The sequence below is a fragment of the Sorex fumeus genome, unplaced genomic scaffold (genome assembly GCF_029834395.1).
Source record: "Sorex fumeus unplaced genomic scaffold, SorFum_2.1 ptg000169l, whole genome shotgun sequence".
NCBI classification, from domain to species: Eukaryota; Metazoa; Chordata; class Mammalia; order Eulipotyphla; family Soricidae; genus Sorex; species Sorex fumeus.
Genome location: NW_026606226.1, coordinates 714,177 through 740,603, shown reverse-complemented (window position 1 = coordinate 740,603; position 26,427 = coordinate 714,177). Strand labels below are relative to the sequence as shown.

General features: G+C 64.6%; 1 protein-coding gene across 2 annotated transcripts; it reads right to left on the bottom strand.

The window, feature by feature from the left end:
• Window positions 1-1,594: 1,594 nt before the first annotated feature.
• BCL9L (BCL9 like) lies at window positions 1,595-25,888 on the bottom strand. 2 transcript variants are annotated; one of them, XM_056107640.1, is made up of 9 exons: window positions 25,057-25,888; window positions 12,589-12,688; window positions 11,122-11,507; window positions 10,385-10,504; window positions 7,155-7,365; window positions 6,947-7,031; window positions 4,637-6,869; window positions 3,651-3,932; window positions 1,595-3,181 (listed from the first exon to the last, which is right to left on the bottom strand). In XM_056107640.1, exons 2-9 carry the CDS (start codon window positions 12,612-12,614, stop codon window positions 2,088-2,090), a joined length of 4,437 nt encoding a protein of 1,478 aa, XP_055963615.1. In that variant the 5' UTR covers window positions 12,615-12,688; window positions 25,057-25,888; the 3' UTR covers window positions 1,595-2,087. The 2 variants fall into 2 exon arrangements, with proteins under 2 accessions (XP_055963615.1, XP_055963616.1); XM_056107641.1 differs by lacking the exon at window positions 12,589-12,688 and having other exon boundaries at window positions 1,596-3,181.
• Between the last annotated feature and the right edge of the window lie 539 nt (window positions 25,889-26,427).

Sequence of the window (26,427 nt, the reverse complement as noted above, 5' to 3'; positions counted from 1 at the left end):
GGGTATGACTCAGATGGAACCAAAAGCAGCTGCACCCCACATTCACCACGCCTGAGGAACATCACCCCCACGTCTGCCCTCCGTCTGACTCGGAGACCTGCCCCAGTGCCCGATCCTAGGGACGCCCCCCAGGCAGATGAGGGGACTAGAGCTGTAAACCAGGAGACCCTCTTCACCACTGACAGTGAGGAGGAGCCCCCACCTTTAAACAAGTATCTCCCATCCTCCAAGGCAAGTGGGGCAAGAGACGGAAGCAACAAGACCAGGCGTGGTCAGATTTTTCATTTTCTTTTTAATAAAAAGGCACCTATAAAACAGGTCAATACAGTACAGGCAGCACAGAACCCCCGGAACAAGCCTAAAAATCGTCTCAAAATAAAAACCAAGAAGATGTCTTCACATATTGTATTTATATATTTATATTTATATATATATTTATATAATGGTACAAAATGGCCGGGGGTGTGGCCACGGGTGAACGAACGGGCGGCTGGTCTGTGACGCTCACCTTGGAAAGCTAGTCTGATGGCAGGGGTGGCGGGCAATGGGCCCTTTGCCATCTGACCCCTCTCCTCTCTGGGCGGGAGACATGAAGTCAGGCTGGGGATGGGGGGCACTCAGGGATGAAGGGTCCAGGTGGAGCAGAGCAGAGGGGGCAAAGCGCCTGGCAGGAAGCCTAAGCTCAGAGGCCAGGCCCTGACCTCTGGAGGGGCTGGGGGGTGGGGGGTGGGGGGCCGGCAGGAGCCTGCAGGTAGCCCCAGTGGGCTGAGGACAGCACCAGAGGGAGAAGTGGGGAGTCCCTTTGAGTCAGCTGCCAGAGGGCGAGTAGGCCCTGAGACACCTGGAGAAGGTCTCGAAATGGCCCCGGGACACACGGAGCTGTCTCCTCACAGGGCAGGAGAGGAAGTGAGGAAAAGAAGTGCTTAACTCCTGGGGCCTGAGTATGGCTTCTGTCAACCAGAGGCAGGAGGGCAGTGGGGAGCAGACCGGCTGTGCTGGACAGATGGCCTGAGCGAGCCGGTCACAGGGCCCAGCAGCCTCAGCCGACCCCTCCTGGACCAGGAGGCAGCGGCGGCCTGGGCCCTGGCTAGCGGGGGCCACCAGCCAGTCCGGAGGGACCCTGCCTCTTCCCTCCATCCTGCATGGAACCCCAGGACTTCAAGCTCTGGCTCAGTCACAGTGGCAGGGGACCACCCGCTGGGGTGCCCTATGCCCCCTCCCACTCTCAGCAGCACAGGCTGCCTCAGTGGGAGGAGTCTGCCCCCACCCCCACCCTGGGCTCTCCAGCTGGAGGCCTGGATGGTCTACCCTCGGCTCAGGTCCGGGTACCGGGTTCATTTCACCATGAATGTGCATCCCTGAGGGATGCTGGGGACTGCAAACGGGGCAGGGGTGCGGGAGAGAGGGCAGGTAGGGGTGAGAGAGGCAATCTCTTCAGTCAGGAGGGGGCATGGATTTCTTCTATCCTGTGTGTGTGTGACTTCTATCAAAACACAGAAACACGGCACACACACACACGCACGCACGCACGCACGCACGCACGCACACGCACACGCCCACACACGCGCACGCCCACACGCGCGCGCACACACACACACACACACAGACACAAAAGTGCAGCTCTATTTACAGCTGCGGCCAGCCCCTACGCCCACCTGGCCAGCCGCCCGCAGGGAGGGGTGGGAGGGGGCGGCCACATCTGCAGGGAGAGAAGAGGTAGGAAAAGACAAGAGGACAGCTATGCAGAACCGGGGAGAGCAGAGAAGTTCAGGGAAGGAAAGTAAAACCAGCCAGGAGTGGGGAACAGAGGGGAGAGGGACGGAGGGAGCCCCCGACCTGGGACTTCGGGGTACAGAGAGAGAGAGAGAGAGCCAACGGACTCCAGAGACTTGGAGGAACAGGGTGGGGGCGGGGGGGCAGTCCTGCTGGCCGACACGAAACCCACTCTCCACATCCCCCACCCCACTTAGCCACCCGACCCCGTCCACTGCCAACACATCTGGTTTCCACCAACAGCCACTCCCGGCCAAGCCCCTCGGCCGCCGCCTCCCCCACCCGGCCCCCCGGTCCCGGCCCCGGCCCGGTCGCTAGAAGGGCAGGTTGGCCATGCCGCCCGGCGCCGGGAGGTAGCCCATCTGGCTGTCCACGGACACGCTGCGCTGCCGCAGCGGGTGGGACACCATGAGGTTCTGCTGGGGCGGGGGGCCCATGAGCGAGCCCTGCGGGGACAGCATGTGAGGGGGCTGGCTATAGACCTCGCCCCCCACGCCCCGCTGCTTCATCAGCATGAAATTCTGCTGGGTCATGAGGCCTTGGGGAGGGGGCATGACCCCCTGGTGCAGGCCGTGGGGCACCAGGCCCTGCTGTGGGGGCACGCCTGTCCTACCCAGCAGAGACATCTGTCCGGGGTGGCACATGGACATGCTGAGCCCCCGCTGGACGCCCTGCTGGCCCGGGAGGTTGGGAGGCCGCGAGGGCGTCTGCTCCGCCATCATGTTCTGCAGGTTCATGAGGTGCAAATTGGGGGGCTGGGCCTTGGGGGGCTGGTTCTCGCTCTTGGGGAAGTACTGGAGGGTGCTGCTGGGCTTCTCCGAGGGGATGATCCTCGACAGGTCGAACTCGGGGATGCCGGTCGGGGTGGGCCGGATCACCTCGCTCAGCTCGGGGTCGTTGAGCACCGAGGCCACGCCCGGAAGCACGCCCGAGGGGTACGCGTCCCCCATGCGGCCCGCCATGCCTTTGCCCATCAGGTGAGGCTGCGGGGGCAGCGGGCCCGGCGGTTGGCTGGGCAGGTCCTCAGGGGGCAGTGGGAGGCCTGCAGGGTAGTGCTGCTGCAGGCCAGGGCCCCCGCCCCCGCCCCCGCTGGGGGCCATGGCACCGTGCGGGGGCTGGAGCCGTGGGGGGAAGGGCACCATCTGGGAGGAGCTGGGCACGGGGCCACAGGGGGCATTCAGAGCGTCTGGGCCCCCCGGAGCCATCATCATGGAGTTCTGAGGGGGCCCTCCACTCCCCTGTGCGTTGGGGTGCATTGGAATGCTGGAGCCCAGTGGGGTGGGGGAGGGCAGCATGGTGGGCGGGGGCTCGTGGGACAGGGGCTGCTGGCCAGGCAGGGCCATGCCCATGGGGCTCTGCGCGGTGGCTGAGTTCAGGTGCATCTGGTTGGGCTGACTGCCGCTGATCCCTGTAGGGAGAGAGGAAACGGGTCTCAGGAAGGGGCCTGTCCCCGCAGGATGCGCCCGTCCCCACGTCCCAGCCAGGCTGGTGGCCCAGCACTGGCCTGCAGCTGCCTCGGCGTTTCCCTGTAGAACCGAGGGTCCGGGCTTTTTACGTGGCCGGAGAGAACCTGCACGCTTGCGTTTGTTTGGGTTCACGAAATCCCCTGGAGTGGAAACTGGTGTCTGGGGAACCACACCCCACCTCCGGGACCCTCTGGAAGGACAGCAGAGTCAGCAATTCGGGGCCCGGTTCGATCCCCGGCACCCCCTAGGGTCCCCCGAGCAACTCCCAGGAGGGATCCCTGAGCACAGACCCAGGGGTCAGCCCTGAGCACCGCTGGGTGAGGCCACGGCCAAACCAAAAAGAGCCAGCAATTCCCCAGGGTTAGGGCAGCCCCCACAACCCGCCACTGGCCGCCCCCCCCAGCCTCGCACCTGGCCCCGAGCCCTGCGGTGGCGGTGGGGGGGGCAGCAGGGTCCGGTCGGGCAGCAGCTCGTCGTCTGAGGTGGCAATGGTCTTGATGGCATTGTGGTAGAGCGGGGTGGAGCTGGGCATGGCGTACTTGGACATCTGGGACATCATCAGCGACAGGGGGTTCTGGGAAGGCGCGGGGTCCGGGGAGGACGTGAAGGGCAGGCTGGGGTTCATGAGGCCGCCGGCGGGGTTGGCAGGAGGCGCTGAGGAACTGCTCCGGGGACCGCTGGGTGGAAGAGCACCTAGAGAAGCGGGAAACAGAGCACTGGGGTGACCGGGGGCAGAAGTCGGGGTGTAGGTCAGCGCCCTGATCTCAGATCGGCCTCTCCAGGTACCTTTACTCAGGGGATTGTTTTGGTTTTGGGTTTTGAGGGGGGTCACACCCAGCCATGCTCAGAGATGACTACTGGCACTGCACTCAGGAATTACTCCCGGTGGTGCTTAGGATGTCAGGGATCAAATCTGGGTCAGATGCACACCAGGAAAATGCCCTCCCTGCTGTGGTATCGCTCCAGCCCCGTGAACTCAGGGGTGTCCAGGATGCCACCCTCACCACTGCTCGTACCACAAGCACAAGAACCCCTGAGTCCAGGCCACGGACAGCATAGGGCAGGAACCCCAGGTTTGATCCCCCGCCTGGTAAGGCGAGGCCCTTCCTGGGCTCCATCCTGGCATCACCCCCACATACAGAGGAATTTCTGCAGCCTCAGGGCCACCGCCGAGGAAAGATCGCCCCCCAGGGTGACACCCTAAAAGTGCCTGGGAGGAAATGCCAGGGGCAGAAGGGAACAAGCTGGAATCCAGCACCACATAGACAATTACTCCACAATTAAAGCAGCAACAGAGTCTGAGAGATGCGCACACGCCCCTGTCACAGCCATCCCTGCGCCCTGCCCCAGGAGAGACCCCAGCGGGCTGCCCCCGGCCCCCGGCCCCGAGGACTCACCCTGCTCCATGTTGCCCAGGGAGGCGGAAGAGTTCATGTTGAGAGGCGGCTGCTTGTTCTGGGGGACCCCGGGGCTGGGCATGGCCGTCTTGGGCGAGGCCACCCAGCCTGGGGAAGGTACCGCCATGGAGGGGGACTTGAGGGTGCTGGGCGAGCCGGTGGGGGAGCGGGCACTGAGGGAGGTGCTGAGCACCTGGGGCGACTTGAGGGGTCCTGGCGGGTTGGCCGAAGGCAAGGGCATCATCTGAGAGGGGGTCTGGGGTGACTTGAGGTTGGCAGAGGGCGAGGTGACCAGGGGCGAGTGCACCTGGCTGAGGGTAGGCGACTTCAGGTGCCCCATGCCCGGGGAGCCCAGCTGATTAATACTGATGGTGAGGTCGGACGGCCGCCGGCCCAGACCCCGGTTGGGCGTGGGGTGCACAGCGCCGGGGGCAGCGTTGGACGCCGGGGGCAGGGGCATGTGGCTGAGCCGGGCGGTGCCCACGCCGCCCAGGGGCATGGCGCCCTGGTCAGGGCTGAACATGTCTTGGGCGTTGCCCAGGTCCTGCGGCATGGCCGGGTAGGAGGCCTGGCCCCCCGAGAAGCCCTGCTGGCCCTGTGGGGGGAACTGTGCGGGCACGAGCATCTTCTGGGCACGCGCCCGGGCCATGTCTTCGGGGCTCAGGCCCTGCGGCCCCAGCATGTCGCCAGGGCCCCGCATCTTCGGCGCCATCAGCATCTGCTGCTGGGGTGGCATCTGCACGTTCAGGTTCATGTTCATGTTCATGTTCACGTTCATGTTCATGTTCAGGTTGCCGGGCCCCAGGGGCGGGTCCACGTCCCGCAGCCCCGCCTGCCCGATGGGGGGACTCAGGAGGCCTCGGCCGCCCCCAAACTCCATGCCCATGGGGGTGCCGCCCAGGCCCTCACCGCCGGCCATCTGTCCCGGGAACATGGCGGGCTCCATCTGTCTGTGCGCCTGCAGCACGCGCTCCATGTCCAGGCCCTGGCCCATGCCCCCGCCGCCCATGCCCAGCGGGCGCTGCACCCCCATCTGCCGCTTCTCCAGCAGGGGGTGCCGAAGCAGCTCTTCCCGCACCCGCGGGGTCAGGAAGCGCTCGGCGTCGCTCTGCCCAGCCGGGTAGGGCACGGTGTTCTGCACAAAGTTGCTGGGTCCGCCCATGGGGGGCAAATCTTCGGTCCAGCCCATGCCCGGCCTCACAGGCCTCTGCATGGCATTCATGGGCACGTCCATGGGCATCCCCTGCATGCCTCCGAAGCCCGGGACCCGCTGCATCTGGTTGCCTGGGAAACGGGGGCCAGGAAAGGGGGGTCCACCGCGGAGCTGCATGGGGTCCTGGACGTCCATGGGCCCCCGCAGCTGGGCCCCCATACCGGGCGGCCACTGCTCCCCAGGCTTGCTGTGGTAGGGCGGCGGGGGCCCCCGCACCATCATGCCCCCCAGGCCCACCATGTCCTGCAGCGGCCGAGCCCCATGCAGCCCCATCTGCTCCTCCTTGCGCCGCTTCTCCTCGTAGTATTCCTCCTGCAGCTTCCGCCAGGCCACCTGCTCGGGCGTCAGGCTGTCCTGCCCCAGCCGCTGCATCATCATGTTCATCTGAGGGCCCATGTCCCCGCCCGGGGGGTGCCCCGGCACCTCGTGTTCCAGCGGGGGGCCCCCCAGGCTCTGCGTCTGCGAGATCATGGACTGCAAGGGCTCCTCGTACTTCTTCAGCCCCCCGGGCGGAGCTGCGGGTGGCTGCTGGGGGCCCTGTGCTGGGGGCCCCACATCCCCAGCACTGCCAGGGGGGCCCTTGAGGAAGGGCTCCGCCTCCCCACTGCGAAGCAGCAGCCGCTCGATGTCCCGCAGGGTCTGCAGCGAGCGCTCCCGGTGTTCCAGCTGCTCCTTGGACAGGCCCTCGGAGCCCGCCAGGCCCCGCGGCCCAGCCCCAGGGGGCGCCGCCTCCCCCAGCAGGGCAGGCCCAGGGGCGCTGCTCGGGTCTCCTCCGGGGGCCAGGGGGTTGTTGGTGGGGGGGGCGGTCGGGGTGTTCGGGTGGGTGCCCCCTGCCCCACCCCCCGTGCTGGTGGCCCCCACTGAGTTGGGGGTCAGGTCCTGGTTGGTGTCTTCAGGGGGTCCCTCGGAGGGCAGGACCGGCGGGGCGCTGCCCGGGGCTGGCGGCGGCGGCAGTGGAGGAGGCTGGGACTGTGGGGTGCCGGCGGGCAGCGGCTCCGGGGTGGGTGGCACTTTGGGTGCCTGCAAGGAGGGACAGAGGGTCAGGGGCGAGGGACAGCTGGTCTGAGGTGGGGGAGGTGCTGGGGGAGTGGGCTCACCTGGTCGAGCTTGGCCCGTGGCACATTTTGCTGGTGGTAGGCGAGGATGGAGTCGGCCCGGCCCTGCAACACTGCCTCCGCCGCCCTGTGCGGGAGAGTAGGGTCCACCGCTGAGGGGGGCAGGAGGCCTCACCTGGGCCCCCAGGCACTCACCCGCCCGAACAGGCCGAGGGCACAGGCCTTCCACCAGCTGCCCCCAGACACTTACGTGTTGGCCAGATGCGTGGTGAAGACGTACATGAACTGAGAAGGGGGCTTTCCAGGGACTCCCCCGCCCCCGCCACTGGGGGCATCGGGTCGAAGGCCTGGGGGCGGCCCATGCGGAGGGCCGGGTGCGCTGCTCTCACTGAGGGGCAACTGGGCGGCTTGGCCGGGACCCAGCTGTGGGGTCACCATGGTGGGATCGGCTACATTACAATCTGGGGAGCAGAGAGACATGAGAGTAATCAGCTCCTATTCAGGACCTGCATCCCGCGACCCTTCCTGGAGACGCTCTTTGCTGCCGGCACCCGAGGTCTCCCCTGGCCCCCGTCTGGGGCTCCTACCAGTCTGACTTTGGCCAGTCCTTGAGGAGTCTGGAAACTGGGAGTGCAGACAAGTGGTCCTCACCCCCAGGATCCTGAGGGCCCCAGAAAGGTCAGGCTGGAAGCTGAGCCCCAGAACGTCAAAACCCCTTGACCAAGTGCCACAGCCAGGTAGGATGGTCCCCAAGGGCTTCCTCCCGCCCCCTACTCCCTGACCTAGTGACCTTAGGGTCAATGAGACACCGGTCTCTCTCCCTGCCATGGAGACAAGTCCCGTGAGCCAGGCACACGGCAAAGAAAACCGCATCAGGAACCAGGAGCTGGCAGGGTCAGGGATGGGGAAAGCACGTGGCACATGTGCCCACGCGCACGCGCACGCGCACACACACACACACACACACACACACACACACACATGAGGCCTGGGTTCCACCCAGCACTGCACACAGAAACACATATGCAAGGCCTGGTTTCATGTCTGCATGCAGACATACACACACACGCACACGCATGTGCGCGCACACACACACACACACACACACACACAAGTGTGAAGCCCTGAGATCCATCCCCAGACCATCAAACAAATACACACACGCGTACTTAGACACACACATACACAGACACATGTGTGAGGCCCTAGGATCCATCCTAGACTGTCAGACACACACACACACACACACACACACACACACCAATACACAAACACACAAACACACAGCCAGGAAAGCGTTCATAATGGTTGCCTCATTGTCGAGTACTGGGTCCACTCTCCCATGGTACTGAGACGGTTTACTCCACAGCCCCAAACTTGACCCTAAACCCAAGGAAAGCTGGAAAAAGTTCTGCACCGGCCCTTAGTGGGTCAGGCTGAGTCTGTGGTTCTGATGTCAGGAAGAAAACACAAACCCAGGCAGGCCTGCCCACAAGAGCACTCGGGTACCACAGGCCAAGCCCCAGGTCTCCCGGAGCCTCCGGTGTCCTCTGCTCCGCCATCCCCAGTTCCACAGGCCTACTCTGGACCTGTCCCTATCTCAGTGGCACAGAGCCAACCTGGAGAGCAAGGCAGGGGCACAGTGTGGCTTGGTTAGGTGGACTGGTTAGGAGGAAGGTGATTCTACTTCAGTATAATAGTGGCAGTCATCAAAGCTAACACCGGCCCAAGTGCATCACATATCCGAACTTCTCGCAGCAAGTCCACAAGGCAAATATTTTGACAGCTGGGGAAACTGAGTCCCTCTCCAAAATAGGAACCAGGCTGCAGTTGGGCTGCAGTCGGGACTATAAAGCCGCACACCCAGCCCCACACAGGGTTCTCATGAGGTCAGGCCTTGAACATGCAAGGCCCCACGTTCCCTCCCCAGCACGACCAAGTACCACCAGGTCAGGCCGGGACCCCACAGCTCCCCTCAGAGCGTGAGTCAGAGCGACAGTACAGCAAGGATGGTGCTCGCCTTGCATGCAGCTGACCCGGGTTGAATCCTGACATCCCATATGGTCCTGAGCGCAGAGCCAGGAGTAAGCCCTGAGCACTGCTGGGTGTGGCCAAAAACTAAACAAAACACACAACAAAGGCCTCTTCAGAGAGGCTCCTGGTAACAGCTGTGAAAAGTAACCAAGCTTGTCCCAGTACAGGCCAGGGACGCCTGGGACACCTGGGATGAGGTCACTTCCTGCGTTTCCCCGTGTGCTCCCAGGTTCCCTCCAGGTGGGAAGGGGTGGGGTGTGGATCTGCAGAGAGCACAGACCTCCCATGGTCCGGATGTGGTTCCCATTGCCAGCAGCCCCCGTGGCCACCCCTCATCTAACAGCACAGAGTTCCGTGTGGGCGCAGGCCGGGGGGGAGGGGGTCAGGGGTCTCTCCACCTCCATCACCACAGTCAGCTCTGTGGAATCTGTCCCCTCCTCTGCCTCAGGCAGCCGAGACCCCCAACCGCCCAGGCCTAGTAGGAATGCATCTGACATAAATATACCACTAGCACAAGTATACTTATATTCAGGGCCACACCAGTGTTACTCAGGTAATACTCAGGCCTGTGCTGAAGTGGGGGGTGGCGGGAGGGGGAGGCTGTGCCAGCAGGGGTGCAGAGGCAGGGGTCAAACTCGGATCTCGAACACTCCAGACAACCAGACCTCCAGCCTTCACCCCCGGCCCCAGTATTTCTCCAGTCCCAACCTTCCAGAACTTCCCAGTACAACATTCTTTAGCCATTTTTTTTTTAATTCACATCAGATGGGTTGTAAGCCAAAATGAGTAACAGGATTTAAGCGTACGAACAGCCAGTCATTGTGCTTATGAACCAGCAAAGAATCCTCTCCGGCCACTTTTGACACTTCTCCTCTTCCCTGGCCAGCACCCCGCCCCTCAAAAAATAAAAACAAAAGAAACCAACAGGAAAAGAATCAAATAATCATGTCTGTGGGTTCCCCAAGGGCAGGGCTGTGCCTGGCTTAGCCCCCATCCATCTCTTGCAAAGTCCAAATAAATACAGGCCAAACCACAATGGCCAGAGTGGGCTGGAGGGTCACTCATGCCCAGTTCTTGTCCTGGGGACAGAGTCCCCACCAGGAGCCCGGGAGAGGTGAGGGAAAGTTAGGCAGCTCTGCGGGCCTCCAGGTATGGGACCCTGGTCGCCCTCCCTCTGCTGACCAGTAGGTGGCAGCAGAGGCCAGGAATTCGAGGTGGCGGCCCGGCGGGATGCCCTGGAGCGGCCACCTGAGATTCACCCCACCTTTATCCCTGGGGAGAGGGGGCCAGGGAGCCCCTGGAAGGTTGCGAATGGGCTGTCTGTGCAGGGTGGGCCTGTGGCTGTAAGGTGAGACTGGAAAGGACACTGCCCAGAGGGTCTCTGCACCCAGCCTTCTAACCCTGGGTGAGGCAAGGCCACGCCCTGGGGCATTGTGGGTCACTCACTGTGGGTGGCCCCGATGGGCTTGTCGTCCTCCTCGCTGTCCGGTCCTGAGCACCATTCGTCCCCGCTGTAGGGCTGCTTCCGTTCCAGCACACAGCGCCGCTTGCTCCGGGGCGCCCCCTCTGCCGGGGCAGGGGGTCACCATGAGTGCCTGAGGGCCAGCCCTCCAGCGGTCCTCCAAGATGCCCACCCCAGAGGGCACTGCCCAGGCCAAGGTGGGCCTGGTGCCAGCGCCGCCCTCCCCCCCCATTTGTTTCTGATTTCTCTCCACAACCCCGCAGCCTGCCTCCCCTCCCCCAGCCCCTAGCATAATCCCCAACCACAACTGGTTCTAATTAGGGCTGGGGGAGGGGAGCGCGGCCACTCTTCCAGGCCCCGTGCCTGCCCCTCGGTTCCCACCAGCTGGGGTACCAGGAGGTGCCTGGGAAGAGCGTGGGTCAGCCCCCTTCCCACTCTAGGGGCTCTGCTGGGCAGACAGGAGATTTCAGGAGCCCCATCGCACCAGGCAACCCCTCTGGGGGTCACACCGAAAGCTGACATCCCCCAATCAGGTGGGGGGTGCAGTCCAATAAAAGAGGGGTCAGTGCCTACAGACTCCTGCGGAGCTGGGCGCGATGCTGCGGCCAGAGAAGGAAGGAAGGAAGGAAGGAAAGAAAGAGGGTCCCTGGCCAAGTTCAGGCCTTGAGCCTCAGAGGCTGGGGCCCCGGGGCGGGGGAAGGGTCAGTCAGGAGATGGGTACCTTTGGCCTCCGTGTCCAGGGACGGGGTCCCAGCCTCTCGCTGCTCTCCGGAGTCCACAGACACGCTCCGTTCCCGCTTCACTTTGCCCTTGAGCGAGCTGAAAGGGGGCACCCCTGCCTGGGGGTTCTTCAGACTTGCATTGCTGGGTGAGATCTGGTTGGCCTTGGCCCCATGGCTCCCCGCCCCCACGCCCTTCGCGCCCAGGCTGCAGGTGGGTCCTTGGTTCACATTCTGGTGCTGGGATTGGGCCCCGCCATTCCCTGTCTTGACATGATTGGTCAACTTATTTTCTGGGTGCATTGGCTTGGCTGGGGCAGGGGGGCAGTGGCCGCGGGGGGAGAGCGGCGGGCTCCCTGGAGCGTCTCTTCTCCTGGGGTGGGGTAACCTGGGAAGGTGGGAGAGACAGGAAAAGTGAATCTCTTGCCACCCTGTGAAGGGCCCCCGTCCTGCCTGGCCTACGGGAGAGGGGGGCTGAGTGGCAGCGAGGTGGCCAGCTACCCACTTCTGACCAGGGCACCTCCACCCCAGCTCCCACCATTCAAATGAGAGTTGGGGGGCTGCCTGGGCAGAATCCCCTCCCCAGCCCTGGCTCTGCGGCAGGGCAGCACGGCCCAGGCCGGCGGGCACTAAAGCATCCTTCTAGCGAGGGTGCCCAGGTTATGGCTTCTTCCCAGCTCCATGCCTCAGTTCCCACGTGTGCCCACAGTAGCCAGGAAGGGGCATCGGCCCTGGAGGTGGAGGGAGCTGTCAGGGCTCCTCAGGCCCCGTGCCCCCAGCCCCCATTCCCCTGGGGAATTGGGGGGCCGAACCTCAGGGTGGTACCCACGGTCCGGGCAGGAGGAGAGCGGGAGGGGGGGAGCCTGCAGAGGGGGCCACCGGCAGGCCTGGAGGGCGGGCAAGAGCCGGAGGAAAGGGGGCGGGGAGGGGTGTGTGGAGCCGCTGGAGAGCTGGGAGAAGCCAAGGATTCCAGCAGCTTCGGCTGCGGGCCCTTTAAGCTCCAGCCCGCTCCCCCCACCGCCTCCCCCTCCCCGGAGACCTATTAATAGCCGCTGGAAAGATCACATCAGGGAGAGGATATGTATCCCCCCTCATTCCACACCAGCTCAGATTTATTTCAGCTCTGCTGTCCTGCTGCCGCCTGGCCCTGTCTGCAGGCTCCTGGGGAAGGGGAGGGCGGCGGGCACACCCCTCCCTCCGGCTCCCACTCCCAGCCAGACGGCGGCGGAGGGCGCCCCAGACCCTCGCGGTGGAGTGGGAGGGGGAGGCGGTCAGCGCCGACCCCGGAGTAAGAGGGAAGGGCTGGCAGGAGCTGCAGCTGCGGGCCTAGCGGGCTGCCACCCCCCAGTCCCCTGGCACCCCCGTGAGCCCAGTGGCCGGGAAGCCAGGTGCCCACCAGGGCCGGCTCTCGGCCGGCGCCGCTCAGCGCCCTTCCCACCCCGCGCCCCGCCCGCCAGGCCTGCACACACCTTGTCTTGTTAGCCAGGATCCGCATGGTTCCCACACACAGTGGGGCGCAGCCCTGTGCGTGCCCAGGGCCCGGCCGGGTACTCGGTACGGGAGCACGGACTGCAGCAACGAGCCCCAAAGAGAAAACTGGTGACTTGGGGAGGGGGTGTGAGGCGGGGAGGGGAGGAGGGAGGACCCAAGGCCCCGGCACTGCCTCGGGATGGGGTAGGGAGGGAAGGGCAAGGATGAACTACGAGGTGGGGTCTGGACCCTGGCAGCCGGGCCTCTCCCATCCCTCCCGCACCTGACCCTTTGGGAACTTGCACGACCCCCGCCCCAGGGGCCCCCCACCCCCGCCCCGGGGCCCAGAGGCGAGTGTTCACCCCCACCCCGAACCCCCCCACCCCAGCGCAGGGCGGCCCGAGGTCTGTTCCGCGCGCCCCCTTCCCGGGCCGGGGCGGGAGGAGGCCCCCCCTGGCACGCCCCTCACCCAGGGCGGGGAAGCCCGCACGCCGGCTCCCAGCTCGCAGGCGCCCCGGGCGGGGAGGGGAGGGGGCCGGGGTGGGGGCGCTGCCCCGCCCCCAGCTCCAGGCCTAGCCCGTGCCCATCCCAGCAGGCCCGGGCGGGCAGCGGGAGGCCTGGCGGGGCCCCGGGGCTGCAGCTGGGCCCTTCTGGAGACCAGTAACGCAGGCTCGGATTCCGCCCCGACCGCAAGAATGCAGGCGCCTCCCCTCCCCCCGGCCCCGAGCAGAGCCCGAGCAAGAGGCAGAGCGAGCAGCGCGCGGCGAGCAGCGGGGACAGCGGCGGGCAGGGCGCGGGACGGGGCTGCGCGCGCGGCGGGGGCCCCGCGACCCCCGGCACCCCAACTCCGACTCACGCACGCAGCGCACACGTGCGCGGGGAAACAAAGACACGCGCGGAGCCCGCGAAACTAGAGAGGCGCGCCCCCGCCCCGGGGGTGCCGGAGGCCGCGGGCGCGCACGCACCCCCGAGGATCCCGCGGCGCCCGCCCCCGGGAGCGAGCGCCGGCTCATTGGACAGATGAAAAGACTGAGGCCCCGCACGCCAGGGAGTCACAAAGAAACGCACTCACTGGGTCACAGATAAACCAACAAACAGACTTACACAAACACGCAGGCCCCACCCTACCGCCCCCGGCCCTCCCCGCGGCTTGCGGGGAAGGGGGGGGGGATGCAGGGAGGGTCCCGAGCTTTGCCCCCTAGACCTGCCCTGCCCCACCCCAGCACCCTGGGCCCCGGCTGGGCTGGAGAATCACGATTCTCAGGATTCGCCGCCCAGAGCTCCCCCTCCTCCGACCCTGGGGGCGTCTGACCCTAATTTCCCTCCAAGGGAGTCGGCCTTAGGCTGTCTCTGCTGGATCGCTCCTAGGGACACGTTCCAGTCTAAGCCCCCCATCTCTGGCATCACCCAGCTCAGAGATGAGGGGAGACCTGCAGGTGGTCCCCCAAGGCTGAGCCCCAGACCCCCCCCCCCTGCAGCCCCTCAACTCTCCTGAGCCTCCCCTCCCCCGTCCAAACTCCCATCCTTGCACAATCTCCTCTGTTGCACCTTGAGGAAACTGAGTTCTGGGGAAGGAAGGGAGTGACACCTCCCAGGGTCACCTGAGACCCCAAGCCTGGGGTCTTCTGAGCCTGGGAAGGGGGGCAGGAGGAGGGAGATTCTCCCACTGCCTTCAATAAGTCCCGGCTTCAAAAGGTGGGGGCCGGGGAGGGGGCTGCCCTCCTGGGGGGTGGGGAGGAAATCAGTCCCGGCCAGTGTCCCCAGCCAGGCGCAGGCTCCTCCCCAGAAGAATGCAGTCCTCCCCGCCGGCTCCACTCCTGCTCCCACCCAGCTCAGGGCGAGCTGAGTCAAGCCGGCGTGAGTCAGGACTTTCCCCTGGCGCCTCCCCCTACTCCCTCCCAGAGACCCTCCCCCTCGGCTCACTCCTCCCCAGCCAGGCCTGGACCGGCTGGAGGGCTGTTGTCCCGCGGGGCCTCCAGGAGGGCAGGGGAGCTCGGGCCGGCACTGGGGTGAGCCGGCCCTGCTGGCTGAGTGAAAGTCAGAGTGTCTGGGCAGCCGGGGAGAGCCTGAGCACTCAGCCGGGGGGCGATGGGCAGGCTCCATTAAGGAGGGAGGAGCCGCCCGCTGGGCTGGGTGCAGGAGGGTGAGGGCTGCCCAGGCTCTGTCTGACCCACACAGCAGCGCCGGCGGCCTGCCTGCTGTGTCCACCACTGCCCTAATCCCAGCCCCTGTCTCACTGGCCAGCTCAGAGCCTAGAGAGAGCTCAGGGGCAGGGGGCAGGCGCCAGCCACTGGGACGGCTCCAGGGAGACTGAGGGACCACGGACCGCAGCTTCCAAGACAAGGTCCCCTCTCTCCTGGGTATCGGGATTCCCACCAGCAGGTCCCCAAGCTCATCTGGGCACCAGGTCACTTCCTCTTGGTGCCTGTGACTCAGCCTGGTGGGGAGGTCTGGGACTCACTCGGGGCCTGTAGGAAACCAGCCCTGAGCCAAGCAGTGTTCTGGGACCCTCCTGTGGGGACTTCCAGGCTTGGGGGGCCTTCCCCTCACCCCGCTTCCTAGCAGCTCTCCCCACTTCCCCCCACCTCCTGCCATGTGCATCGACCCTGTGTGTCTGGGGGTTTCCAGCCCACCTGCAGCCCCAGCCAGCGCCACGCCAGCTCCCCCCTACCACGGGGCCCCAGAACTCCTGGTCCCAGGTGGCCCTTTCTAGTCTGTCCTGAGTGTCCTCCCCTTTCGGGTGCCCAGCATCCCTGCTGCCTCCGCCTGCAGGTCACCTCCTGGGCCCGGCAGCCCCAGGCAGTAAGGTGCTCCCACAGCCGCTGCCCAATCCCAGGCTGCTCCTCCCTGAGGGGGAGGGGGTGGCGGGGGTGGGGGGGTACAAGGAAACAAGACAGGGCAGGAAGCCCAGGCAGGCGGCGGGCACTCTGGGCCAGGCGCAAACAGCCAACACAGGAAACCACAGCCCACCCCCGCCCACCCCACCCGCCCAGAGCTGTGGGACAGAGGAGAGCCAGAAGCCGGTACCCCAGCCAGGCCAAGGGCCAGGGGTGAGCCAGGGCCAGGGAGGAGCCAGACTGGCTCCTGGCCTCTCTCCCCGCCCCCCACCCTACCTGGGGAGGGGGGAGAGGAAGCCAGGCTGGCAGGAGACTGTGCTGCTCCTTTAAATCCACCGAAATCCTGAGCTAGGCCCAACCCAGCTCTGGTTTCACCGGAAGGAAGGGAGCTCGGAGCCCGTGGGGCCGGCGGGAGTGGCTGGAATTAGCCCCTCGGGCCCAAATATATTTGGTCTCTGCCTGCCACCCCACTGGCACTTCCTGCCCCCTGGCACCTGTGCCCCCGTGGGGGTGGAGAGGGTCCAGGGTAACCGTGCCCGCTGGGGGGACCCCATCTCCAGAGGCACCCGGTGACTGGGGAGACACGTGGGGAGAGATTCCCAGGCCAGCACGCCCAGAAGCAGGGATGGGGTCTTACCTGGCCTCTGGCCGCCAAGGGGTTAATTGGCCCCTGCTGGGGCAGGGTGGGGGGGCGTGAGGGGGCTAGGAACCTCCTCCAAATTGCCGGGGGCTGGGAACAATGGGGCCTTTGTGGGAGGAGCGGAGGGAGGCCCTCTCCAGCCAGCCCTGCTGCCATCTCCCCCAGGTACAGCCTCCAGCCCCCAGCCCTGGCACCCGCAGCACCTGGGCTCCCTAGAGCCTGGCCCACGTGGCCACCAGGCTGCCTGGACCCCACAGGAAGTGGGGGGCCTAAGGGGGGGTGAGACAGGATGTGATGATCTTCTGCAGGGAAGGCAGGAAGGCCAAGTGGGGTATCTAGTGTCGGCCCTGGCACCCTTGGGCAAGAAGGCGGTAGTGACCCCGGGGCCTCCCTGGGCTGGTCCTCTTCCCTGCAGGCTTCCCCTGGGCTTGGGGCACTGGTAAGCGGGATTCAGGATATGCAAGTCCCGGGTGCAGTCAGGGAGCCAGGGCGCCCAGGCATTGGGCCCTTCTGAGCTGCAGGCCCTCATCCTCCGCCAACCATGTCCATACCCTGTTCAGTCCACCCCCTGCCTGAGACCCCCGTGTGTGAGCACTGTGCACCAACCTGCCATGAGAAACTCAAGGAATGGCCAGTGGGCATCATTGTGGTACCAAGCACAAAAATGGCTTTACCTGTCTCACCAGCTTCCTGACCTGGCTGGGCCCCGGGGGGCATCATCATGATTTGCTTACAGGGGCCAACATCCAAAACCCAAACATGAGGGGGCTCTAGTGATAGCACAGTGGGGAAGGCACTTGCCTTGCAAGCGGCTGGCCCAGGTTCAATCCCTGGCATCCCAGACGGTCCCCTGGGCACCACCGGGAGTGATTCCTGAGCACAGAGCCACGAGTAAGCCCCGAGCACCACCGGTGCGGCCCCAACTCCCTCCCCCCAAAGAGAGAGACAAGTGCAGTGGGAGGGTCAGTTCTGCCCAGCTGGGTCTGGGGACATCCTTCTTTCTCTTCTCAGCTGGCTAGGGCCCTCCCACTCAGGGTGGTTCCATGTGCCCCCAAAGAGTTAACGAGGCCCTAAAAATAACCTGCTCCCAGCAGGACCCGCTGATTGGAACCCTCCAGCCATCTGTTCCCATTTTCTCCTGTTCACATTGGAACATCTGAAACCAGCCCCAGAGCCCTGGCGGAGCCCAAAAATAGCCCCAGCCTGCCCAAGGAGCAGGCCCCAGGGACGGGCGGCACGGCCAGGCCGACTCTGAGCCCAGGGAAGGCGGGGGACCCTCCGGTGCCAGGCACGGCCAGGACTCCAGCCTCTGCCCTCGATGCCAGATCAGAGAAGGGACCTTCCACCTGCCCGCCTGCCAATCTCTAGCCAATTCCTCCAGGTTTCTGCACCTGCATTCCCCAGAAGAGCCCAACCACCTGTCTGCGTGGCTCCCCAACCCTGCTGCGCCCACCCCCCAGAAGTGGCCAGGCCTCAACCCCCACCCCCCACCCCCAATACTCAGCTTCTGCTGTCTCTGGAAACATCGGCATGAAGCAAATCCCCCCAACCCACACTCACCCCCAAGCTCAGGAAATGATTCCGGGGTGTCCTCTAGAACCCCACCCCCTCCCTGCCCACCCATGCAGGTGCCCAGCAGTCCAATGTAGCTTGTAAACCTCTCCCAGGACCCCCAACACCCAACATGGGCTCCAGGCAGCTCGGACCCCAAGGCAGGTGACTGTGGCCATGCCCCAGGTCCACTCCGCCACCCTTTCCCAAGGAGAGGAGGTGGCCATGGAAGGACAGAAGACCAGCTGCCGGCTGGCCACAGCACCAGAAGGGCTGCAGCTGCACTGAGCAACAGTCTGAAGGAGGCAGACTGGGCCCCAAGAGTCCTCAGCGCCCCCACCACCCCACCTCTTTCCAGACCACTCGGCAGACTAGCAATCCAGCAGCAACTGGAGAAACTGAGGCCATGCAGGAAGGTGGATCTGGGAGATCGGAATTAAAGCCTCTGCCTCACCCGCCCCTGCTCTGGTCCCCAGTAACCAGGATGACCCAAAGTCACCAAGCGTCCACTCCTCCAGCTGCCCAGCTCCCTAGCTCCCTGCATGCCACAACTGGGCACCAGGACCTATGGTAAATCTGCCCAGGGCACCACGAGCAGTGCCCCTCGCTCCCACTTGACAGAGGGAAAACAGGTGCCCAGGCCACTAGTCCCAGATGTAGGGTCCAGAAACGGCGGGCGGGGTGGGCAGGACTCGCCCCCATCCCACACACCCACCAGGTCCTAGCTAGAGGCCACAGTTCCTGCCCTGGGAGAAGATCAAAGGCAGGTGCCCCTCCCCACCCAACACAGGTGCCTGGCCAGGCTGGCGCAGAGAGCGAAGGTCAGGCCACCCCTGCCCCGCCCCCCTAGTGGCCATCCTAACCCATCCTGGTCCCTAAGAGTCAGGGGGAGGCAGCCTGACTTTGAAAACAGCACAGCAGTCCTGCAGAGAGTTGGGGGGCTACCCCTCCCACTCCCCGGGTAGGGTCAAAGGTCAAGTGAGGGTAGAGTCCAGGTCTGTCCCCTGACCGCTCAGTCACACCTGTCCTGGGCTCCCCATGCTCCCCCCTAGCACAGCACTTCCTCTGGGTGTGGTCTCTGCAGGCTCACAGCCCCCCCATCCCCTGCCTGAGGGTGGGGACCTTGGACCCCCCCCCTCTCCGCCAGTTCCCAGCTTGCTCCAGCTTTCCTGGACCAGGAGCCAACAGCAAGCCTGTTTGTTGTGAATTCAGGGAGTTGTTGCTAAGTAAGGAAGGAGGGGAAGGAGGGAAGGAGGGGGTGCAGTTGGAGAACCCGCGTGTGTGTGTGTGTGTGTGTGTGTGTGTGTGTGTGTGTGTGCGCGCGCGCGCTTCTGAGAGAAAGGGAGAGAGAGAGAGGTATGGAGAGGGAGAACGAAACCACTTTGCAGTGGCTGGTTCCCCAGAGCTGATGGCACACACAGGCACACGCAGACACACACGGAAAGACATTCACACAGGCCATCCCTGCCCGCCACCCCCCTACAGACACACGCAGATATACGTGGGCACACATGGGCACACTGAGACACAATTGGTCACACAAGGAAACACAGACACGTGCAGACATGGGCACACACAGATACATGGGCACATGGAGATACACATGGGTACACACACAGACACACAGACACAGACACACACATGACCAGACACATATGGGCACATACAGGCACACACAAACACATATGGGCACACACCACCACACACAAACACACATGGGCACACACAGACACACATGGGCACACAGACACAGACACACAGGCACACATAGCACATACGGGCACACACGGGCAAACCACTCTAGCCCCCCAAGAAACAAGTGACGGTGACGCTTTATCCTTTAGCCTCCCTAAGCCTCTCTGGCACAGCCTAAGGGCACTCTGTGCCCCGTGGAGAGAGGTCACAGCTAGAGGAATACCCAGCCCCAGGGACACACCCCACAGCACCCCGACTACAGCGGGACTGCTGTGGACCGGCAAAAGCCAGGACCGCCCCAACCCCACCATCCCCAGAGCCTGGTCCCTCCTCTAGGGGAGTCGGGGCAGAATGCCCTGGAAGGCCTCAGAGAGCTCCCAGCCCCCAGTGAGAGAAGGCAGGGGCTCCCGGCCTGGCCTGAGGGCCCCAGAGTCCAGCCAGCCCCTAGGGTCCCCGCGGAGTGGCGCTCCCTCAGCCAGGCGGGAGGCGGCTGGTGGCTGGGCTCAGTGTGTACTGGGGGTCAAAGGGGAGTTCTTTTCCGAAGAATTCTGGGAGAGAAGCCAAGTAGAGCAAGCTGCTAACCGCCCCTCCCTCTCTCTCCCTGCACTGGGGGCAGGGGGTGTCCCTGCCAACCAGACTTAACCCTCTGCAGCCTGCGACACTCCGGCCAGCAGCAGGGGTGGGAATAGGGCCCGTCTGGGCTCCCTGCTCGGTGGGTGCAGGGCCCTGCACGGGGCAGGCATGTGCTAGAGGGCGCGGGCTGCAATGGGTCCGCTTGCTCTGAAGGTGTCTGCGGTGACGTGTGCGTGCGTGTCTCAGACACAGATTGAGAAACAGACTGAAAATTCCTCGCCAAGGCCCTCCCCGGGCCGGGCGCTGAGCTCGGCCCCAACCTGCACCTCTCACCCCTCCCTTCCTGGGACCAGCCGGGAGGGGGAAGGGAGGGACACTTTATCCTCCTGCCATGGTCCATGCCTGCCTCGTGAATTCAACACAGGGGCTCCCAGGACGAGTCCAGAGGGGAAACTGAGTCAGGGAACAGGCTCACAGCTTTCCCTGCCTGCATCTTAAGTGCATGTGATTCTGTGTCACCACGACACACAACACACACAGACCAACAACAGGCCTGCCCACCTCCCCTCTCCTCCGGCCACCAGCCTCCAAAGCCCCAAATGCAGAGGGGAGATTCCCCAGACAGAAGGCCCCAGACACCCATCCTCTCTCGAGGGTCGCTCCCTTAGGATGCCAGGGCTTCTGCCCAGGCCGGAAAGTGGGATGCCTCTTCGGGCTTGCTGGCTGCACCCTGCTAAGGAAGGCAACTCTTTGGAAGCTGGAACTGGCTGCCAAGCTTGCAGCTCAGGCACGTGTTGGGGGAGGAGAGCCCTGTCCCCCAGCCCTTTCCTTAGGGGCGCCTGGCCTCCCTAGGCCTGAGCACAATTCCACCCCCCCCCCCCATCCTGGGCAAAGACAAGCCGCACCCTGAGGGCTGATCCCAAGGTCTCCAGCAGGTCAGAGCCATAGGACCACAGGGAAGGCGTTTGCCTTGCAGACGGCAGATCCGGGTTCAATCACCGGGTTCAGCACCCCATATAATCCCCTGAGTCCACCAGGAGTGACCCATGAGTGCAGAGCTCTGGCACCACCAGGTGTGGCCCCCAGACAAACCACATAGTCTGCCCACTCTGAGCCTCATCGTGTCCAGCAGAACGGACCCTGTCCCAAGGACACCTCTCAGAGAGGGACACGGAATGGCAACTGCCCCACATGGGCTTAAGAGTCAGGCCCACACCAACACCATGGGACCCAAGCCTACATGCACCCTCCTCAAAGACACTCCTGGCCATGAGCAGAGAGCACCCCCAACTCCCCAGACCCACTGCTCCTGAGCTCAGGGCAAGGTCCCACACTCACACATACACATGACACAGGAGTACACATGTGCCCATGCACACACACATACACACACACAAGCACTCATACATGCACACATGCCAACAGGCACACATATGCCAACACACATAAGCACACACCTACATGCCAGCATACACATGCACACTGCCGACACACTCACATACACTCACACATACACACGTGCCCACTCATGCACAACCATGCATGCTCTCACAAACATGCATGCACTCTCAAAGCGTGCAACATACCAACACACTCACACCTGTGTACACCAACTCACACACAGTCACACACATGCCAATTCACACAGGCACACTCAACATGCATGCTGACATACACGGGCACATACAGACACATACAGACACACATACCCACTCTCACACACACGCACGCACATGCCAACTCCTATGCAAATGCATCACCAGTTCACACATCACCAGTTCACACAGTTGCACACAACTCCAGCTCACACATACACTCGCGCACACCCCCGTGTGTGCCGCCCTGCCCTGCTGCAGAAGGCCGAGCAGGACTGGACTGTGGCTAGTGAGGAGGAGGGGCCTGGGGGGTGGAGAAGGGCTCAGGGATTTCAAAACAATCCTGGTTTCGAAATGCTGGAAATGTGGATTCAGGGCCATTCCCAGCGAGGCTGGGGGCAGGGCAGGGGGGTGTGGAGGGCCACTGGCCATGGGAGCTGGGGGTTGGACAGAGGGGGTGTGGGTGCCTGGGGAAGGAGCACAAGAGGCAGGCCAGGCCGGCCCGGAGGAGGCTCCCCACCTTTGCTGCTGACTGGAGAGAAGGCAGGAGAGAGAGGGTGGGGGAGCCTGCTCTCCCTCCTTCTGCCCCCCGCCCCCAGCAGCAACCTGGTCCCCTTCACCCCCAGCCAGCAGAGCCCCAAGCTGGACCTGCAGTTCAGGCAGCAAAAGCCACACAGGGCCAGGCGCTGCCAGGGGCCCCAGGACTGCCCACACTTAGCTTCTCCCTGGGACTCCAGGGGGGGGGAGACTGAGGCCTTGCAACCCCCCAGGAAGTCACTGCTGCCCCTCCCCCTCCAGGGACAGCCTGCACTGCGGTCGCTGGGGGCGGGGCGGGGAGGCCTGGCCCTGGCACCCGGTGGAGGAAATTCCAGGCCGCCTCCAGGCAGCCGTCCCGGTGACATGCCGTGCCCCACGTCACCTAGCCCCTCAGCCCGGCCGGGCTCCCTGGCCCTCGGCAGCCTGGCGGCCTGCTGCCTTGGCCCTGAGCAAACCTGACTCCCTCCAGGCTCTGGCTCCCAGGGGGCAGGCAGGGAGCCCCTGCAGAGGCTCTGGGTGGGCAGCTGGCAGAGCTGTAGGCAGGGGTGCGGGTGCCAAGCTGCACCAGCCAGGTGCTCAACAGGTTGGGCCAGTCCCTGGAGCGGCTGGCCCCACCCCAGGGACAGCGGGCCTGGCAGAGGCGCCCTGCCCTGCCCGCGGCACCCAGCCTCTGCCCGCCCAGCTCCCACGGCTGCCCACTTTCCCACGGTGCTATCCCCCTGCCCCCTCCCCCAGGTCAGCACCCGGGCAGTGCCCAGGGCTCCTGGCACAAGGAAGGAATGCCATTTCCCCCAGCACCCTGGAATTCTAGGATCTTGGGGTTTCCCACTCCCTGCAGACGAGGAGCCCCAGAGTGTTAGCACGCGCGTCAGAGAAACAAGAAGCTCCCCTCACGTGCACCCCCACTACCCACATGCAGCCCCACCCTGACTCCTTGACAGTTTGAGATCCAGGGAGACTGGTCCTCCACAGCTGCCCAGGGTCCTGGGTCCCAGATGCAACCGCTGAGGGACACCGGTCCTGAGACCCGCACCCCACCATCCTCCCTCCATACCTGCCTGCACCCTTGGGCCTTTCCTGCCAGCCACTGGCTCCACAGGCAGTCCCCCTTTGTAGGCACCCTTTTCATTTAGGGAGACCATACCCAACAGTGCTCAGGGCTTACTCCTGGCTCTGTGCTCGGAGGACCATATAGGGTGCTAGGGATCGAACCCAGGTCAATCACATGCAAGGCAAGTGCCTTACATGCTGTGCTATCTCTTCGACCCCGCAGGCATCCCCTGTAATCTAAAACAGGTGCCCAGCATAGCATTCCAGCCCTCAAGAGATGACACTGCCACCCGCTAGGCCCCAAAGGCCTATGCCCTGCCCGTCCCCGGGGTTCCAGAGAGTCACGTCCCCCACCCAAAGGCCTGCTTGGCCCAGGCAGCCAGATCCCAGGAAGCAGGAATCCCCCACGGGAGGCGCGGGTGCCCAAGGCCATCTGAACCAAGACCTCGAGGTACCCCAAGTCCAGGATCGTGGCAGCCCCAAGTCTCTGGGGACCACTATTCCTTCTCCGGGACTAGCCCCCACGTCTATAGCTTCCCATCAAGGGGACTCCTGTTATCCCAAGCGCAAGGGTTGCTCCTGACCCAACAGGACATGCCGTCCACCTCCTAATCCTAGGGAGCCACACAGGTAAACAGAGACCATCCAGGGGAGGGGTCACCGGGCTTCCAGGCCTGGTTCTCCCAGACCCAAATGCCCACTCACAGACCAGGGAGGCAGCACCTTCCTCCCAGTCACCAGACTCTCCCCCACCACCACCCCTCACCTTCCCCCCCATTCTTGGGGCGCTCGGTGCTGAGATCGGGAAGGCCTGGACATGCTCTTCCCTGGGGCCACAGGAGCTGGAGATCTGGACCCAGCCAAGGCAGCCAGGGCCCCACAGGGGGGCAGTTAAGGACTCCCCACAGAGCCGCTGCTCCCTAGAGGCTGAGGAGGGGGGCAGCGAGCAGGAAATCCAAGGCCACCCCATCCCAGGCCTCTTTCAGAGAGCAGCGAGACAGCCCTGGGGTCACAGACAGCGGGAGGTCCAGGTAAAAAAACGGAAAACCCAGGCCAAAGATCAGGGGCCGCCAAGCGCCTCTTAGCAAGCCCCACGCTCCCAGGCAGCCCAGCCGAGGGCCAAGACCCAGACAGACCAGCCCCAAGCAGCAGACAGAAGGGGGAGCAGAAAACCCGGAAGGAAGGAAGCTGGACAGACAGAGCCCTGAGAACCCCCCAGACTCCCAGACCCCGAGGGCCCACTCTCCTCCTTGGCTTCCCAGAGCGGGCAGGAGAGAGGGGACCCCGGGTCCCCTGAAACCACTTCCAGCCACCCCCACCCTCGGATGGGACATCCCCCTACCCCCCAGCCAAGGCACCCTAAGTTGCCTGTCTCGGCCCCACATTGCTCCCCCCACCACCAGGACTCCCTGGGACTAAGTCAAGGGCCCCATTCCCTCATTGCAGGGTTCAGGGTTCGCTTGGCAGCCCCCTCCTCACCCCTACCCCATACCACCAAGAACCCTTGGCAGGAGAGAGTCTCAATCACAGCCCTGCTGCTTTGAGGCACTGCTTGGTAGGCAGAGGACACCCCCCAGATCACCCCCGTCCCAATGCACAGCAACCGGGAGCGGGGAAAGCTGGGGGGCTGAGACCCAAGGGGCGCCCAGCCTGGGAGGGGACTACATCTCCCAGAAGCCCCCAGGGCAGGGTTGCCGCTCCAGCTGGCCCGAGGCCGGCCTTGTTCTCTGCGCTAGAGTGGCAGGGTCCCCCGGCTGCCCCCAGCCCTCCCTGCCCTGCTAAGGAGCTGCCAACCTGCCTAGGGGCCCCAGCCCGGTCCCCCCTAACCCGGGGGCACCCCCACCCCCTTCAACAGCCTGGGGGTGCATGCCAGAAGGCCAGAGACAATCAGACTGTGTGCCCCCTCCCCAATTCCAGCTGGATCTCCCCTCCAGGCACCCCAGCTGGCCCGGCATGACTTTCGCCCCTGGGCCCCTGTCCACCCCTCACCTCGCTCGGGTCGGGGGGTTCCTCACGCCAGGCCGGAGCTGGACGCCATGATCAGGTCAGGGTCGGTGGGCGATGGGGGTCTTCCTGCTCGGCCGTTGGAGGTGCAGCGGGAGGGGCGGGCAGGCGGTGATCTTTTGATCCTGGACGCCTTGGTCTCAGTACGAGTCGGGCCGGGGAGAGGGTCTCCGGGGGTCGCCGAGCGCCTGGGTTCCTGCCTGCCCACTGCCGAGCATGGTCGTGGGCGCCGGGCAGCGGCGGCGGGAGAGCGCGCACACCCGCCGGGCCCGGGGCTCGGGGCTGGGGGTCTCGGCCCCCAACCTCACGCTCCGGCTCCGGCTCCTGCTCCTGCTCCTGCTCCTGCTCCTGCTCCTCCTCCTCCTCCTCCTCCTCCCTTCCTTCCTTCCTTCCTCGGCCTCCTCCTTTCACTTTCCCCGAGGCCCGCGGGGACGGGGCCGCGGGGCGGGGAGGGGGCTGTCTGGGCGCTTATTGTTGATCCGCTGCCGAGGGTCCGGGTCGCAGCCCCGAGGCGGCGCGGCGCCGGGGGACCCAGGCGTGCGGGCGTCCGGCCGGCTGGCTCCGGGCGGCGGCGGTGCTGCAGCGGCCCCGGCTCCGGGGCATGTCCGGCCACTGGCTCCGCCGCGCGCCTCCGCCTCCCCGGGCTGCCCTGCGCTGCCGGAGCCTCGCTCGCCCCTCCGCTCGGCTCCTCTCCCCAGCCTGAATAAGCATCGGGGCTCTCTGGCTGCCTCCTTCTGCCTTCATACCAGAGCCCGGAGAGGCCCCTGTCAAAATAAGAGCTCCCCCATCTCGCTCGCTCCTCGCCCGAGCTGGCTCCCCCGGCCTCCCAGCGGTCTGACGCGGTAAGGCGCCCGGCCCGAGAGCGGGAGGCGGGCCGGCCCGCGCCTCTCCGCCCCGCTCCTGCAGGCTGGAGGCTTGGCGAAGCCGCTCACCCTCCAGCCCTTGGGAAGAGAGAGGGGCAGCGATCGCCAGGACTGACAGAGAGACAGACGGACAGACGGACAGACGCAGATCACAGGACGCAGGTGGAGTTCGTCAAAAATCAAGATATTGGGGGCTGGAGAGAGAGCACAGCGGGTAGGGCGTTTGCCTTGCACGGGGCAGACCCGGGTTCCATCCCCGGCGTCCCATATGGTCCCCTGAGCTCTGCCAGGAGTAACTCCAGAGTGCAAAGCCAGGAGTAACCTCTGAGCATTGCTGGGTGTGACTCAAAAAGGAAAATAAATAAACAAAATACAAATAAAGATATTAACATTTTCTAAAGGCATGTCACGTGTCAATTGTCCCACAAACCTAGGAGAAAAATATGATGCCATTACACAGCCATGGAGACTGAGGCTTTGAGGGGCTAGAGTT